The sequence below is a fragment of the Myodes glareolus genome, chromosome 7 (genome assembly GCF_982192425.1).
Source record: "Myodes glareolus chromosome 7, mMyoGla1.1, whole genome shotgun sequence".
Classification (NCBI taxonomy): Eukaryota; Metazoa; Chordata; class Mammalia; order Rodentia; family Cricetidae; genus Myodes; species Myodes glareolus.
In genome coordinates this window covers 101,299,544-101,311,327 of record NC_142032.1, presented here as the reverse complement: position 1 = coordinate 101,311,327, position 11,784 = coordinate 101,299,544, and the positions used below count along the sequence as shown (strand labels likewise).

Genomic DNA, 11,784 nt, shown 5'->3' with positions numbered 1-11,784 from the left:
AGTAACATCTGTAGTAATGAGACAAAGGTGTTGATGTGTATTAATGTTTTCTTGATAAACATTTCCCTCAACTAGAATGGCAAACCCATCTTTTTCTTTTCTGATTAGTTTGAGTCTGAAGTTTATCTTGTCTGATATTAAATAGTGATGTTTGCTTGCTCCTTTTCCTCTTTGATCAAATTACTTTTGTAATTCTTTTTCTCTATGGTAGTGCCTTTAAAGCTAAGAAAGGGTGTGAATTTGGGTGGGCAGGGGACTGGGAAGTATCAGGGAGGAACTGGGGGAGGAAAAATTGTAATCAGAATATATTATACAAAAATCTATTTTCAATAAAAAAATAAGTAAAACAAACAAAACAAAACTGAATACCAGCAGGCAAACCAAATGGACCTAAAAGTTATTTACAGAACATCTCACCTCAACACAAAAGAATATACTTTCTCTCCACCTTATGGAACTTTCTCCAAAACTGACCACAATTTTACTCAGACACAATGCAGGTCTCAACAAACAATAGAAAATTGAAGTAACTCCCTGAATTCTATAAAACTGCTAGTAGTTAAAGCTGGATCTCAGGAAGGAAATAAAACAAAAGAAAAATTACAGACTTATGGAAACTGAACCACTCTCTATTGAATGAAAAATGGTTCAAGAAAGAAATTAAAGACCTCTTATATTTTAATGAAAATGAATACACAAGATACTCAATCTTATTAGACACAATGAAAGCAATTCTAAGAGGTAAGTTCACAGCACTAAGTGCTTATATGAAAAACTAGAGAGAAGTCATACTAGCAACTTAACAGCATACCTGAAAGTTCTAGAATAAAGAGAAGAAATTACACACAAAAGAGCAGATGGCAAGGAAGAAAAATCAAACTCAGAGCTGAAATCAATAAAATAGTAACAAAGAGAACAATACAAAGAATCACTGAAACAAAGTGCTGGTTCTTTGAAAAAATTAGTAATATTGATAAACCTTTTCCAGAATTAACTAAAAGGCAAGGAGAAAATAACCAAATTAACAAAACCAGAAAAGGAGGGAGGGATATAACAATACACATTGAGGAAATCCAGAGAAACATAAGGATATACTTTAAAACCTATATTCTATCATATAGGAAATATATAAAAATTAAAATTGGATAATTTTCTTTATAGATATCACTTATGAGTTAAATAAAAATCAGATAAACAATTTAAATGGACCCATAACCTGCTTAGTGAAATAGAAGCAGTCATTATAAGTCTCTCAACCAAAAAAAAAATCCAGGGCAAGATGGTTTTTGTACAGATTTCTACCAGACATTCAAAGATGAGTTAACACCATTACTCCTCAAATTATTCCACTAAATAGAAGTAGAAGGAGCTTTGTTCCATTTACTTTATGAGGCCACATTTATCCTGATACCTAAACCAATGAAAACTTAACAGAGAAAGAGAATTACAGACCCATTTTCCTTATGAACATAAATGCAAAGATACTCAGTAAAACACTTGCAAAATGAATTAAAGAAAACATCAAAAAGACCACCCGTCATGTTCAGGTCAGCTTTATCCCACAGATAAATAGATGGTCAATTACAACCACATTAAAAAATGCAATCCACAATATAAACAAAATGAAAGACAAAAACCACATTATCATCTTATTAGGTGTAGAAAAGCTCTTTGACAAAAATCCAAACACCCTTTCTTGTTAACAGACCTGGAGAGTTTAGAAACACAAGGGTCTTTCCTAAACCTAGTAAAGGCAGCTTACAAAAAGCCCATAGCACACATCAACTTGAATATGGAAAAACTCAAAGTAAAATCCACTAAAATCAGCAATAAGAAAAGGTCTTCCACTCTCCATATCTACTCAATATACCACTTGAGGTTCTAGCTAGAGGAAGACAACTGAAAGAGGTCAAAGGCATACAAATTGGAAGGAGAGAAGTCAAAGTAGATTCATTGGCAGATTATGTGTCAGCATGCATAAGTGACCCTAGTAATTCCTTTGGGGAACTTGTACAGCTGATAAACGTATTAAGCAAAGTAGCTGGATACAAAATTAAAACACAAAAATTAGTAGCACTTCTATATACAAATGGCAAATGGACAAAGAAATCAGGGAAACAACATCGTTCACAATAGTCTCAAATAATATAAAGTATCTTGGGGTAACTCTAACCAAGCAAGTCAAAGACTTTTAGATAAAAACTTCAAGTCCTTGAAGAAAGAAATTGAATATGATATCAGAAAATGAAAAGACCTCCCATGCTCATTAATCAATAGGATTAACACAGTAAAAAATGACTGTCCTATCAAATACAGTCTATAAACTCAATGTTATCCTCATCAAAATTAGAGCACAATTTATTTTTTGAGACAGGGCTTCTCTGTAGCTTTGGATTCTGTACTAGAATTAGCTTTTGTAGACCAGGTTGGCCCCAAAGTTACAGAGATCTGCCTGCCTCTGCCTACAGAGCGCTGGGATTAAAGGCATGTGCCACCACCACCTGGCAACAGCACAATTCTTTACAGACCTTGAGAAGACAATTCCCAGCTTCTTAAGAGAATAACAGAAACTTAGGATAGCTCAAAATATTCTGAAGAATAAAAACCTGCCAAAGTTCTCACCGTTTTGATGTCAAGCTTTACCACAAAGCTATAGTAATAAAATTGGCATGATATTGCCTTAAAAACAGACATGTTGATGCGTGGTATTGAATGGAATATCTGGACATAAACCCATAAACTTATGAAAACCTGGTTTTTGATAATGAAGTCAGAAATACACATTGAAAACAAAAGAAAAAGAGAGAGAGCATCTTCAACAAATGATGTTAGTGAAATTGGATGACCACATTTAGAGGAATGCAAATATATCCATATTTATCACCCTCAACAAAAATTCAACTTCAAATGGATCTAAGACTGCTACATAAACCTGAGTACACTGAACCTGATAGAAAGAGAACTTTGGGAATAGCCTTAAATTCATTGGCAAAGTAGAAACCTTTCTGAACAGGACACCATTAGTACAGATAGACACTATGAGCAACAATTAATAAATGGGACCTCAAGAAATTGAAAAACTTTTGTAATGGATAGACACTATCATTTGGATAAAGTGACAACCTATGGCTTAGCAATTTTTCTTTTACCAACCCCTCATTTGATAGAGACCAAATATCCAAAATAAATAAAGAACTTGATAAACTAGATATCAAAAAGAAAAAATTAATTATGGTTTTAAAATCAATTTTAACTATCCAATTAAAAATTTATCCAATGGTCATAAATAGAGTATTCTCAATAGAGGAAACTTAAATGCCCAAGAAACAAAGACATGTTCAACATCCTTAACCATCAAAGAAATGCAAATCCAAACCACTTTAAGACTTCATTTTAGCATCAGTTTCTGTTCTTACTTTCCTCACTCTCATTTTTTTAGGTTATTCTAAGAATAATGCACTCAGGAAAAGATATATACTATGGTAATTGCCCTGCTTAAATACTATGAAATAGAGGCTGACAAAAGGTGGAAAACAAAACTGCTAAGACATGGTTCTTGGAGACAATAGAGAGAAGGATATTGTTTCTTTTATTTTGTAGGGAAGTATGAGACAGCTTTCTCAATGCAGCCTTCACTATCATGGAACTCACTCTGTAGAACAGGCTGGCCTTTACCTAACAGAGATCTGCTTGCCTCTTCCTTCTTAAATGCGTGCACCACCACCTCCTGGCAGGATTCTGTTTTCTTTGTGTTCCACCAACTCCTGGCAGGATTCTGTTTTCTTTGTGTTACTTAGTTGAATTATTGAGCTTTTAAATTTCATCATTATTTCAGATTGAATCATCTTCAATGTCTTTATCATCTTACTGAATTCCATTCTCAAATCATGGATTGTCTTTGCTATTTCAAACAGCCTCATGTTTGTTTTTTTCCTGGGCATCTATTGGGAATTTATTCTCGTCACATTCTCTCTCCTTAATTTCATAGAGTTGATTCTTGTGTCTTCTTTGATGAAGTTTATGATTGTTCTTTTGAATTCTATATCCTGCAGTTCACCTTGGTAATTCTCATTTGCAAACATTTCTCTAAGACTGGTAGATTTTGGTGAGAAGACACTGGCTTGATATTTTACATTGTTTGGAATCTTGCAATGATATCTGAGCATGTGGACTTTTGTTAGTTCTAAATCTGATATATACAGAGTAGGTTGGGGCAGAAGAACTGATATACAGGTAGGGTAGGCCTAGAGTTTGGGTTTGGCTGGTGTGGAGTGAAGTCAGGTGGACAAAGGGGATTGAGTCAGTGTGCCAGATGTGCTTCCTTGTTTATACCTAGAGCATAGCTGTAGGTCTGGTGTGGTGGAAAGATTGGATGGGACATGGAAAGGGCCTGTGTGTTTGTGGGTTCATAGCAATTATCCTGGATGAAACCTAGCAGTGGGTTACAGTGTGTGCAATGGTGGTTAGACTACTAGTACAGGGCCCTGAATGTGGGAACTAGTTTAAAGCTGGAAGGTTGTAAAGATACATAGATGTGGAGGCCTAGGGAGACTCAGCGGATGAGATCTGCCTGTGTAGAGAGGTTCAATGCAGCTTAGAGGGATCTGTTGGTAGAACAGGTAGTAAGTTTGATCTTTTAAATAAAAGTGGTTGAAATTGTGTTTACTCATTGGAAAAAAGAGGTCAAATCTGTTTGTGAGTGTCAACTAATAAAGGTCAGTAATTTATGGATACAGATACAGTAATTTATAAAGCTGAATGTCATAGAATTTCTACCATAGTCATCGGGAGTCCGTGAGATGTCCAGGTCTTGAAATTTCATTTCTATATCCTTTGGGAGTAAAATAGTAATATTTTAAATCATTATCTAGTAAATTCTGAACTTCATAACCATGAATCTGTAAATACACACACACACACACACACACACACACACACACACACACACACAAGTTCCATATCTATTAGTTACCATTTTAGCTTCATTGCTTGTGTTATCTCATTTTATTCTTAGTATTTTATGATAGGGAAAATGAGCTGCCGTTATTCGTTATTCTTGGGACTTTTTTGTCATTATTGTTCTGTTTCCAGAGGATTTCTAGGATTACATAATCAGTCTCTGAGGATTCTGTCCCAGAGCTGAATCTCAATCTGAGGTTAAAATGGGATGCATTTTAGAAATATCTTTGCAGTACTTGAAGCACAATATAAATGTGTATTTTGGGTCCTTCCCAGGAAGAACTTAAAGTACTATGCTGTCTGAGATTTTGCCCAAGACTGCAGTGAGTCTGCTGCTGATGTCTGGTGAGTACACAGAATGTACTTGGAAAGACAGATGGTGAATACAGGCTAATTCCCGTTTTCAAACCCCTGCCTCTGTTATAGTCCATATGAGAAGTCAGAACTTGTATTTTGAGGTTTAACATGCCTATAAGTCTGAATTCATGGTTTGTGTTTGCTCTACTTGGCTTTCTGCATTTGTTACCTCCTCTGTAGTGTGTTTCCTTTTCCTATACTAAACCCTGAAACAGAGAGGATTCACAGAATCAAATCACATTCTGTAATTTTTTTCAAAGGAAGAAGAGAGGTCTAATTATTACAAATCTGCACTGAGTTTGTCATAGTACTTTTGCTCAGAGGTAAATGAAAGCACAGTATGAACATGGTCAGAATTAATCAAATGGTTTGAGAGTCGAGTGAGCACACTATCTGCTGCAAGAGGCTATATTTCATAGGAAAAGCAAGTTCAACTCCATGTACATGTTGTTACAATTGCACTAGCCCCTCCACCCCTGCCTCCTGAGCATCTTCTCATTATTTTGTATTCTTTCTTTCTTTCTCCCTCTGTTTCTGTGCGTCTCTTTTTCTCTTTGTCTGTCTCCCCTCTTCGTGTGTGTGTGTGTGTGTGTGTGTGTGTGTGCGTGTGTATGTTTCCCTCATTTTTTCTCACCAGGAGGAAAAGTTTCACCTCTTCTGACCAGTACAGGATGACAACCCACAACAGGACGTTTCCTCACCCATCTACATTTTTCCTCATTGGGATCCCAGGTCTGGAGGAAACCCATGCCTGGATCTCTCTGCCTTTCTGCTGTATGTATCTTGTGGCCCTAATGGGAAATACCACAATTCTGGTTGTTATCAAGACAGAGCATTCTCTCCGAGATCCCATGTTCTACTTCCTGGCAATCCTTTCTTCAGTCGATCGGGCCCTTTCTACAGCCTCTGTGCCCCGTATGCTTGGTATATTCTGGTTTGATGCTCATGAAATAAATTTTGGAGGCTGTGTGGCTCAAATGTTTTTTATCCATGCTTTCACCGGTATGGAGGCCGAGGTTCTCATGGCCATGGCGTTTGACCGCTTTATAGCCATCTGTGCTCCACTCCACTACACAACCATCTTAACAACTCGAGTGCTGACAGGAATCAGTATCTGTGTTGTCGTCCGTCCAGCTTTGATTATATGTCCAATGATCTATCTCATTCACCGCCTACCATTTTGTCAAGCTCATATAATAGCACATTCCTACTGTGAACACATGGGCATTGCAAAGTTGTCCTGTGGAAATATCCATATCAATGTCGTGTATGGCCTTTTTGTGATCTCTCTCTTTCTTTTGAACCTGGTCCTTATTGGCATCTCATATGGGTTCATTCTCCGTGCTGTGTTCCGACTCCCATCTCAGGATGCACGGCTAAAAGCCCTTAGCACATGCGGTTCCCATGTTGCTGTTCTCTGTGTTTTTTATGTCCCATCAGTCTTCTCTTTCCTCACTCACCGATTTGGACAAAACATACCACACTACATTCACATTCTTGTTGCGAACCTCTACTTGGTCATTCCTCCCTCACTTAATCCCATCATTTATGGTGTGAGGACAAAGCAGATAAGAGATCGAGTTCTCAAAGTGTTTACTGAAAGGTAAGAGTCTCGCATATTCTTCAATCCACCTAGGAAGCCCAGTGTTCTTGTTTTAGGGGATGGTTCCTATGTCTTGCTGTGAGCTACCAGTTTGCAAAACTAGTTGGTTTGTCCCAGCCGGTGGATTAATAACACAGTTCTGTAGAAACTTCACCATATCTTCTAGTCAACAGACTGTTAGACTAGACCGGACAGGTTACTCTGGGACAAGATCACATGAAACTTCCTTGTATGGACTCTTGAAGAACTCTGGCTTCCTTCCCTATTTTCTTCCATTCAGGCATGTTTGCAGTTGTTTGTTGAATTTACATTAATATTATATCCATTGTGTATCTTGGAACATTCTAACTTTGAAAGATATACTAAGAGCCAAATTATTCAGACTATTTGACTCTGTAAATGTTGTGTTCTTGTAGTGCCTTCTAAAGTCACAATCCTGTGTTTAAAACAATTAATGGTAAATTGATGGCTTAAATTTGAATAGTCTTCCAAATTCATGGGACTCTGGGGTGACAGCTAAAGTAAATTCTTACTTTCAAGAACATTTTCCCCAGAGTCACTAGCAATGTATCATTGATTCTCCCTGCCTTGTCTTCATAGCCTAAGCATAACGTGATCCAGTTACATGGAGTCTTCATACCTGTGTGACGTGTGTTTGTAATTGCCTGGCACTGTAGCTATTGTTGCTTTTTCAAGTTACATTTTGATCTTATAATGGCTTTTTCGATATCCAAGGTGCCTTTTCAAGAATCTGTGATATATCTCTCATTCCTTTTAAGAAGGAAAGGGAGAAGCTGTATTGTGAGTTGGGAATAACCACTTTTTACATGAGGCTAAAGAGGGCGTTCAAATGATTTTCTAAAAACAAATCAAAGCCTAGGAATAAAATTTATGGTCAAACAAATCAATTCACATTTTCACGCATTTATGTATTTGAGACTAAAAAAGGAAGTAAAGTGAAGCAAGAAGGGACAGCTTCTACTGTGAGCAAAGGTGAATAACCTTACACTTACTCACTTCCAAGACTGTGCCTATTAAGGCATATGTAGCACTAGTGCCATTAGTGATAACCAGGCACAGCTGCTCTCCTGATTTTAGGGGCAAATTCTAGAGTGTGACTTTTGCCAAGTAAAAAATATTAATCTCATACCAAGCATAGACGTTTTTAGATCATCTGTTAATTATAGAGAGTAAATCTTTTAAAATAGTATTTTTATTTGTTCTTTGAGAATTTTAGACAGATTATTTTTATCATGATAACCCCCTACCTCTCCTGAGATCCATCTCAACCTACCTTCCCACTCATATTTGCATGTTTTTTTTTGTTCTGTGTTTAACATCCCATCAAAGTCCTAGCTAGACAAATAAGACAAGTGGAGGAGATACAAGGATACAAACAAGAGATAAAGAAGTCAAGATATCATTATTTGAAGCTGAAATGACTCTATGCATAAAAGACATTGAAGACTCCATCAGATATAGGCAACAGTTGATAAACACACTCATAAAATGACAGATATAAAGATAATACACACAGTCAGTCACCAACTCTATACCACCACCAACCACTCAGCACAGTCAGTTGTTGACTATACACCAACAACAACCACTTAACAGTCAGTAGCTGACTATATACTACCAACAACCAATTAATACAAAGTTAGTCACCAGCTATATACCAACAACATCCCCTTGACACACAATCATCAACTATATACCACCAACTACCACTTAACACACAATCTCCAATTATATACCACCAACAACCACTCAAAACACACTCATTCATCAACTATATTGCACCCACAACCACTTAACACATACTCACCAACTATATTACAACAACAACCACTTAACACACAAAGTTAGTTGTCAACTATACACCACCAACAACAACTTAACACATAAAATCAGTTGCCAATTATACATCACCAACAACCACTTAACACATGAAATCAGTTGCCAATTATAGATCACCAACAACCACACCATGAAAGAAATCAGGGAAACTATCCCATTCCCATCAGTCCAAAAAAAAAAATCTTGTAATAAATTTAACAAAGAAAGTGAAGGAGTTGTATAATAGGTTATTTTTTTGTAATTTTACAATTTTAATTCAGTTTAAATATTCATCTACTTATTTGTTTTATTTTAATTAGAAAATATACTGCCAATCTCTGCAGTTTTTAATGTAAGTGTAATTTATTATGATTTTCTTTCTTAAGTAGAATTATGATGTGTCAGGGATTCCACCAGTCACAACATGTTTCCACTATGCTATTTTTTTGAGTCAATATTTTTAAAAATTTCATATTTTCCATAATTTCATTTCATCATAAACCCTGAAATATGTAGCTACTTTGTCCTTATTAAACTGCCTCCTTAATTGATTTTTGTAAACTGTAATATTTGTATCTCTTCTTCTGTTGGATAATCATTAAAGGTTTCAGACTTTGTTTTTAACTTTATGTTAAAACCAATTTGTGATTTTGTGAAACAAAACAAAAATATGTGTTCTTTTTGGTTTTGTTTTCATTTAACTTGAAAAAAATTCCTGTATCTATTTACTTCATGTTATAGTCTGAAAATATTGTTGTTTTTTGAGACATTTTTTTTCACAATTTGCTTTTATAAAAAATGTCATACAGCTTCTTTCTCTGAGATTCACAACTTTACATCAGATACACCATGTATTCTCGATCTTTGCACTGTGGCTGACCACAGCTTCCCTTGGACTTACTAGTTTTTACTTTGTCTTTATGTTCACATTTGTCTCATTTGCATTTACATTTGAATCAAAGAAAAGAAATTTAGAGAATTTTGCTCTTTCTATTACTTTTTTTCTTGTTTTTATTTCCTATTAACTAATGCTGTTAAGGAAATTTATTATAAGAATACAAATTCAGTTCTTTAAACACATTTTACCCTTGATTTTTAGATGACATGCTTATTTTTAATGTTATAATATTTATTGATATATTTATTTATATCCATATATATATATTTTGAGTAACTGTTAATTTTATTTATAATATTGTTTGTGTGTATGTATATGGGCGTCAAGGCAGACATGCAGAGATCATAGAACAACTTTCTGCTGTGTGTTTCCCTTGTTGACCTTTACATTGCTTCCAGTGGCTGAGCTCAGTTCATCCTCTTTCCTACCCCTATACACATACATGCACATGTACACACAGAGATATGTATATATATATATATATATATATATATATATATGCAGGGATTATTATTGATATATATATCAATGCATGCATGTATTCATGTTCAGTATTCAGTAAGTTCTTACTGTCTGACAATCTACTTACTATTTCTAAGAACTTTTTACGGCTTTTTTATATACTTCTTATCTCCTATCCTTCTATATATTCCTGACAACAATGAAAAATAAAATTTGAATTTTTAGTTCATGCATTTTACCTTTCTTTCTTTAAGAATTGCATGTTTTATTTTTATCCTTTTATTTTTTCCTCAATATAAATATTTTCAAGCAGTAAAAATTTTTATTTTGTAAATACTCATGACTATGTTTCTGTGTGTCTCACAAACACACACATACAATTTAAGGATTCTAATGTACATATTTAAAATATTGAAAGGTATCTTATGCTTCTGACCTTTTGATCATACTAACATTTTAGAGTTGCGAGTGGTCTTCGAAAATGACTACTTACTGAGAGGTTTCTCTTTGCCTTTTTGATTCCCTTCAAGCATCTGACTAAGTAGATTTTGCAAGAAGGATTTTAAGAATGTCTATTCTAGGGTTAAACTATCAAAGTAAGAGGCTCACTTGACAGTGATGGAGCAATGAAACACACTAAGTTCCTTTGAGAGAGGAATAAGGTCAGATATGGTATGATGGTTGTCAATCAGCTAACTTCAAGGTAGGAAAAATGTTCTTGTTATGTAGGAGATCCAGTATAATCACTTATCCTGAACAATGAGTATCTCACATCCATGTCTTTCATGGGCAAACCCTCCAACATGGAAATGAATACTTAACTCTGTTGCATTGTGTGATATCCACTGATCTCATGTACTTTTTTCTGTGTGTTTAATGATATTAGGAATAATAAAATAAAGTAAAATAAATTATACTTTTTTGGAAAATGTATTTACTCCGCAGAGAAATTTCAAAATTGAGGCTAATGAAATATGTGTATGGTTTTATTATATTTGTATTTGGAGGAGAAGTAACCCCATTACCACTAGTATCTATCTGCTATATTTTTATCTTATTTTCATTACAGAAATCAATGAACCAGCATGATATGTCTCAATGTAATAAAGAATTTTGTAAGTTTATTTTTATTGGGGTAACACTAAAAACTGACTCATGATGCTGATATCATGCCAAACCATCTAATTTTTAATGTTGGACTTGAGATAATTGGTGGTGTGATGTAATTTATCAATAAGATACTTAACTTTAACACTTTCGCTAACTTGAATATTATGGGTGTGTAGTCAATCCGTCACTTTTTATGATTCCAGGTTAAAGACATCAGAACAAATTTAATGTTCTCTATTAGAAAAAATATTTAAAAATTTATAAGGCTAAACAATTTCCTTATTGGAAACAAGATAGTTTTAGCCTTTTGTGTCTGGTCTCATAATAGGTCATAGTTTATTACTGTCTAGTGATGGGTAATGGGATATATTTAATGAGATCAGACTAATACTGTTTGGGCCTTTTTTAATTTGCATTATCACCGGGCACTTCTAAAAACTTCGTTTTGGGTGTTGTTTTTGATTGAAGTACCAAACATCTCTCCCCTGAGCAAATAGAATTTAGATACATGCAATAGCAGATTTTTAAACTTTGCTGGTGTTAGAATCTGGGTCTT

The 11,784-nt window shown here is 34.9% G+C and overlaps 1 protein-coding gene across 1 annotated transcript; it reads left to right on the top strand.

Moving 5' to 3' along the window:
* Positions 1–5,987: 5,987 nt before the first annotated feature.
* Or52j3 (olfactory receptor family 52 subfamily J member 3) lies at positions 5,988–6,923 on the top strand. Its single transcript, XM_048429556.3, has one exon. It carries the CDS (start codon positions 5,988–5,990, stop codon positions 6,921–6,923), a length of 936 nt encoding a protein of 311 aa, XP_048285513.2.
* Positions 6,924–11,784: the final 4,861 nt, after the last annotated feature.

What these genes read in the sequence shown, in the direction of transcription:
- Or52j3 (XM_048429556.3), top strand. Translation starts at nt 5,988, where the DNA reads ATGACAACCCACAACAGGACGTTTCCTCACCCATCTACATTTTTCCTC.